Raw genomic sequence first — 6635 nt, 5'->3', positions numbered from 1 at the left:
TGTGAGAAAATCATGAAATATGGTGACAGCTCAAGTACATCCTTGAAACTTTCACTTCTTATATCTGTGTTTTTCAAAGAGATTTTGAGAATTATATCTACTCAGGAAAAAGTTGGAATAAACATGCGAAGACACATTCAACAAGTGCTTTATCACATTAGTTAAGAAAATCAATAGTTGCTAGTCATGTGCATTACGACCGTAATAATCGCACTGTATTAACGTGCATACAACAACATTTTCAACGGTTCGCAAACAGAAACAGAAACAGACTTCACAGACGCTCGTTGTCTATATAAGAGAGCCCAATGCCATAGCATTTCATACAACCATTGCGAGTTTCATCTTCTTATCGAAAATGGCCTCCAGTGAAGCCTTAAAGCCATTGCTTCTTTTGTTTGCTTCCTTTCTATTCATGTTAGCAATGACGGAATCAATAAGAACTCCTTTCAACACGACCAAGGCTGACAATAGCGTTAAATATCATGTTGAGAAGCCGGAGCTTGTTGTTCAAATGGTGCAAAGGTAATAAGCATGTTGTCTTTGAGAGGGTCTAGAAAGTTTAGAGAATTTAATTAAATAGCTCATCACATTCAATACATTGATATGCAATGCATATGACTGTGTGTGTCAATCATTCTCTACTTATTCTTATGCTCTTGCTTGGTGCTTGCCTTACCGTAATACCTATAATACCATTCTTGTGACAGTAGTTGGTACGCAGCTGTCAATAGCTATAGATGAAAATTCTATTCCCCATATCATTAGCTGTTAACGATTGTCTTTGTTCAGATACATTAATTCTAAGATGAACATGATACTGCAGAAAGGTTATCTAAGTCAGTTCAATTAAGAAGGCTTCGACGTTCTAGCGTTGTTTTATTGCCAGCATATATCGACAGTTGCATACAGTTGAGTTGAGATTATTTAACAATTTAAAGAACTGCTGCGCAGGAGTTTAAATAGTTCGAGAAGAAAGCTGAGCTCGTGCGGAACAGGGAACCCAATTGACGACTGTTGGCGCTGTGATTCCGATTGGGTTAACAACAGAAAGAGACTGGCTGACTGCGCAATTGGATTTGGCAAAAACGCCATTGGAGGTAAGAACGGGCGGTTTTATGTCGTTACCGATCCCAGTGACGATGACCCCGTCAATCCTAAGCCTGGCACTCTGCGCCACGCTGTCATCCAAACCGAGCCTCTCTGGATTATTTTTCAAAGAGACATGCTGATTCAGCTAAAGGAGGAGCTGATCATGAACAGCTACAAGACTATTGACGGCAGAGGAGCGAATGTTCATATAGCAAATGGAGCTTGCATTACAATACAGTACGTGAATAACATCATTATTCATGGAATTCATATCCATGACTGCAAACCTACGGGAAATACAAATGTGAGGAGCTCGCCCACACATTATGGGTATAGAACTATGAGTGATGGAGATGGGATTAACATCTTTGGATCAACCGCAATTTGGGTCGACCACTGTTCATTGTCAAGATGTACAGATGGACTGATCGATGCCATCATGGGCTCCACTGCTATCACAATTTCAAACAACTTTTTCACTCACCATGACAAGGTGCTCAAAACTGCCGGTTTATTTAGTCTGCCATTAATTTAGCTTTTCTTTTAAAAAGGTTTCATGATTATATTTATGGGCATGCTTTAAAAAGTTACTAGAAGCCTATTAGGAGACACATAAAGAGTATTGGTATTTATGGGCATATTCGTTTTCTGTAGGTGATGCTCCTTGGACATAGCGACGCGCATACCGAAGACGTCAAAATGCAAGTAACAGTTGCATTCAACCATTTTGGAGAAGGACTTGTTCAGCGTATGCCCAGGTATAGAATTCCGTATCAATCCTTGCATGAGGAACACAAGACATTAGCTCACTCAAGTTTATTTCTTTAATTTTCATTTCACTATAAGATGTATACGTTGTGATGCAGGTGTCGACATGGAAATTTCCATGTGGTGAACAATGATTACACTCACTGGGAAATGTACGCCATTGGCGGAAGTGCGAACCCCACCATTAACAGTGAAGGAAACAGATTCCTAGCCCCTGACAATCGATTCCACAAGGAGGTAAAAGTCCATTTGCAACTGATGTCTCATATATGTTCTTTGGTGTTCAATGGATGTAGAATAAGTATGGTAATGGGAAATGTGCAGGTGACAAAGCACCAAGATTCAACAGAAGGGAATTGGAGATCACTGGGAGATCTGATGTTGAATGGGGCATTCTTTACAGCATCAGGAGCTAGAGCATCTTCAAGCTATGCAAAGGCTTCGAGTATGGCGGCAAGACCGTCATCTGTTGTGGGCTCAATCACTGCAGCTTCAGGTGTTCTCAACTGTAGAAAGGGCTCGAGCTGTTAGACCAAAACATATGCATTATAGACAAATTGTTAGGAATCCCTTAATTCTATAGCTTGCCAAGCATGAGAGGACGGAGCGAGGCATGTTAGTTATTTTAGTTTTGTTTTTGGAGAGTCTCGAGTCATCTTTTAATAAATTTGAATATATCAGTAATGTTATTCTCAAAATTGAAGAATTGTCGTGGAACGTCAAGCCAATAACATTTATATTTATATTATCTTGATTGTCACTGAATTTCAATGTATTTCTTGAGTATGCCTTATAAGAAGTGCAATATAAAGATTGAGATTAGCTCAATTTGTGTTCACAGATTAGATTGAGGTTCATATAGATTGATTTTGACATGCTATTTATTCACACCAAATATTACTCAAAGAAGTATCAATAGTTTCTCTGTATTCTTAAAAAAAATCATTTATTATAGAAAATTGATTTAGTTTTATTCACATAACATCTAGGGCCTCAAATATTATGCTTGGTAAAAATGGAATAGAGTGAAAATGATCCTACAAATAAATCTCATTGCTAAATTTCTTCCAAATAAGACAATCTATTTATACAAAGATTGGTATGTTGCACTCTATGATATAAAAGGTGTCAACAAAAAATAAGTACAGGCTATATTTGATTAAAAAAAAAAATTCCCACACAATGCTACGAACAAACTCTTCATTTTTCTTTTGTTGGGTGTCACTTGAATTAAAAGTAGGACATCATGAGTTTGACAATCATCTTTTTCAAAAGTTCTCTCAAATGATTGAATAATTATTTGTTGTTAAATATTTATTTCTTCTTCTAAATAAATAGGAGCTATTAGGGTATGGTTATTGCTCTACATATCTGGAAATTATTTTGCTTTGCTAGTTGCATTGATATGAATTTTTTGTTTTTAAAGAAAAAATTGTGAACCATCTCAAAAATAAGACTATCATTGGTGAAACTATTTTGAATCGTAAATGTTTAAAGATTGATGAAAGAGCATCTTGGCTTGGTCAAAATAATGCTCTATAGATTTTCTCAGCAATCCTTGTGGTTCTTCTTAGTATTGATTTGAATAGTTGGGTTGGTGAAGTGTTCGTGTCTTCATTCACGAGGTTCACTTGGTTTATATGATTTTCTTTTATGTTCACCGAGTGACTTTTGTGATTGTTTTTTGTGCATTAAAAAGTAGACAAGGTAAAGGCGGCTGACCCCAGGTTACAATAGGTTGGAGACAAGCTAGTAGTCCTTCTCCAATAGTTCATCCTATACCTTTTATTATCATAAAAACAATCCATCTTCACAAAAAATGATCATAGTCCAGTAGGGTTTTAAACCAACCATTCTCTAGGAAGCTATAGAGAGAGCGAGTGACATCATTTTCCTTTCTCTTGTCCTTATCCTCATTTTCAACTCATAGAAGATACAATTTTGTGGCCATCGAATAGATCATCTTAGTGGTATACTCAGAAATGGCCTTGAATTTCCTGTGTAGGGTCTCTTGGTTATCAAAAATCTCTAAAGGGACTTCTATAGCCTATTCATCCTATCATTAATTTCATCTCTTTCACGTGGGGGCCGCTCTACCTTCCCCCCACCCCTCTTTGCATTCCTTATAGGGTAAGTGATATCACCACCCAAGCTCATTTCTGGGGAAGGCATCCCTTAAAAGGTATTAGAAACATGGGAAGGGCTAGGGTTACCCTTATTCTTAGAGCCATAGGTAGTGCGTGTCATTTCCATTTTCCTCTTGCTTGTAGGTTTAGCCTCCGTCCTCATGGATTTAGACCTAACATCATGAATATGCATTGGTGCTTCCTTAGAATAGAAGAGTTTCTACATGCCCACCTCATTTGAAACACTGGATTGTTTATACTAGATCATTCCTTTGAGAGATAGGCCTCCCACATTTGATATGAGCTCCTACATCACTACAACATTTGGGGACAAATTGCGATGACAATTTGTGATGGCGGTGTAATCTGTGTTGTTTTTCATGTCTCTTTTTTTTTGCAATTCTCCTCGATGACATTGCAATACCAATATTGGCATCGAACTTGCGACACCCCTACGAGCATAAGCAAAAAAAAAATCATGACATAAATAATTTTCCATTTGTTTTGGTTATGGAGAGATGCACGCGAAAGAGGTGGAGAGCTCCAAATGAGGGTGCATAGTTGTGAATGTTGTCATGCCCTTGTGATTGGTGCATTTTGTTGTTGTGTCCTTGTGATCTTTACATTTCATTACCATGCCCTTTCTTTGCGATTTCATTGTCATTATTTGCCCTTTCTCTGCAATTTCATTTTCGTGTCATGCCCTTTCTCTGCAGTTTCGTTGTCATGTCATGCCCTTGCGATCTACATGCCCTTGCTCTGTGATTTTCTTCAAGGGGTGAGAAGAGGTACATATGCAAAATGTTTTTTCTCTTTTCCTTGTAAACGTGTATGTCTTTATATTTCCTTCTAAACATGTATTTGTTTATATAGTTAGAGGGATCTCTTTTAAGGTGGTTATTACATATTATCTCACAATAGAAAAAAAGGGCCAACTACATACATATTCCACAATCCAAATAATAAAACAATGAAAGTCACTCAACCTGTGCTAAGTGAATTATCTCAAGATCCTAAACAAAAATATTGTAAACCATGAAAAATGGGTAGAGTTCACAAGAAATTTTATAAAAATATATAATAGCAGATGTTTCTAGAGAGAAACAAGCCAAAACCCAGTTAAATTTGTGTAGTTGTTGATTACAAATTCATGTAGAACTCTCATCAGATTAGGTAAACATTCCAAAATCTAGATATTAAATCAATAAAACTCACTCAACCCTGCTAAGTGACATACCCCAATATCTTGCATATAAATAATCCAAACCACAAAAAGTGGGTAGAGTTGATAGGAAATTTTACAAAAATATATCATAGAATATATTTTTAGAAAGAAACAAGCCATAATCAAGTTAAATTGGTCTATTTTTTTATCACCTAGGTTGATTACAAATTCCCCTTTCTCTAGGACTATGAAATGTTGCTCTTCTTCAGTGAGTTGTACCACCATTGAATATTTTTAGAAACTCTGGTCAATGTTGAAACTTTGAATTCTCAGATAGTTGTAGGGATTGTGGTGAATATGTAACACTAATGAATGTTTTTACCAACTCTTTCCATTGTTCAAATGAGGGCATAGAGAGCTATAAATGTTGTCATGCCCTTGTGATCATTAAATTTTTTACTGTGCCCTTATAATATGAAACCAAAAACTGATAAAATTCTAATTAATTGATGAGATCAGTTGTAGAAACCTAACTGATATGTTTTCTTGTGCCATTGTCAAATTCTTACACTTGTTGAGATTCTAAACACTTGCAGTACTATGAATCATGAGACACGATGGAAAACTAGACAAGATTAGAGATTGCACTATGAAACAACTACTGAAATTCATTCATGCTTCTCCATGAGATTTTGAGAAATTCTCTCCACGCACATTTGTTCCCATGTGAGTTCAACATATTGGTGAACTAAGTGTATGAAAAATCATATCCAAAATTCTTTATTAGGGAATATTGCAGTTTACAATTAGATGTCGATCCCGTGAGTTTTTATTGTGTGTTAGTCGATATAATTCTATCACAATTTGTACTACACAATATAATTCAATGCGGAGTTATGATGTTAATTGGGGCAGTCTTCAAGGAATCAGGTGGCATGGGGTTGTCAAAGTATGCCAAAGCTTCAAGCGTGGGGCATCCCTCTATGCCTTCCATCATTGTTAACGTGGGTGTTCTAACTCTCTAACTTGCTAAGCACGATCAACACAATGAATCAAAGCTTATCACATATTTTAGTTTCTTTTGACGTCAAGATGCTCCACCCATTTCTCGTGACTTCAAAAAATGTGTGAATAATACACCTCTCATATCTGAAATACATCAATAAACTTGATTAATGCTGCAAAAATTCATTTACATTTAAAAAAATTGAAGGTTGGGAATAATGCAGTGCCTAAATGAGTTTTGTTTAAAAATGTAAAATGTACAAATATAAAATCGTATAATTCTTAAGACGATGACTAAGATAATCTTTGATAAAATGTAGAGATTTCACTTATAATAGCATACACTCTTAATAGATAACCTTATAACTTATTTATCATATTGTAAATTGCATTTTCTTTTTTCTTTTTTTAACCATATCGTGCCAACTCTTTTAAATAGAAGAGTATTCTAATCGTTATAAAGATGCATGAGTATTGAT

At 35.9% G+C, this 6635-nt stretch overlaps 1 protein-coding gene across 1 annotated transcript; it reads left to right on the top strand.

Annotated features, from left to right (window-relative positions):
* Positions 1-358: 358 nt before the first annotated feature.
* LOC149545341 (putative pectate lyase 18) lies at positions 359-2391 on the top strand. The gene is made up of 5 exons (XM_089793944.1): positions 359-525; positions 955-1585; positions 1747-1850; positions 1959-2097; positions 2185-2391. The coding sequence occupies exons 1-5, from the start codon at positions 359-361 to the stop codon at positions 2389-2391; spliced, it is 1248 nt and encodes a 415-aa protein (XP_089650070.1).
* The last annotated feature ends 4244 nt before the right edge of the window (positions 2392-6635 follow it).

The sequence above is a fragment of the Cupressus sempervirens genome, chromosome 7 (genome assembly GCF_028749045.1).
Source record: "Cupressus sempervirens isolate cs-2001-9-10 chromosome 7, ASM2874904v1, whole genome shotgun sequence".
Taxonomy (NCBI): domain Eukaryota; kingdom Viridiplantae; phylum Streptophyta; class Pinopsida; order Cupressales; family Cupressaceae; genus Cupressus; species Cupressus sempervirens.
This window is presented reverse-complemented; position numbering and strand designations above follow the sequence as displayed.

Bases quoted from the DNA above. Each gene is read 5' to 3' on its own strand.
- LOC149545341 (XM_089793944.1), top strand. From the start codon at position 359: ATGGCCTCCAGTGAAGCCTTAAAGCCATTGCTTCTTTTGTTTGCTTCC. The intron at 1,851-1,958 runs GTATAGAATTCC...GTTGTGATGCAG, and splicing joins CTTGTTCAGCGTATGCCCAG to GTGTCGACATGGAAATTTCC. The intron at 2,098-2,184 runs GTAAAAGTCCAT...GGAAATGTGCAG, and splicing joins ACAATCGATTCCACAAGGAG to GTGACAAAGCACCAAGATTC.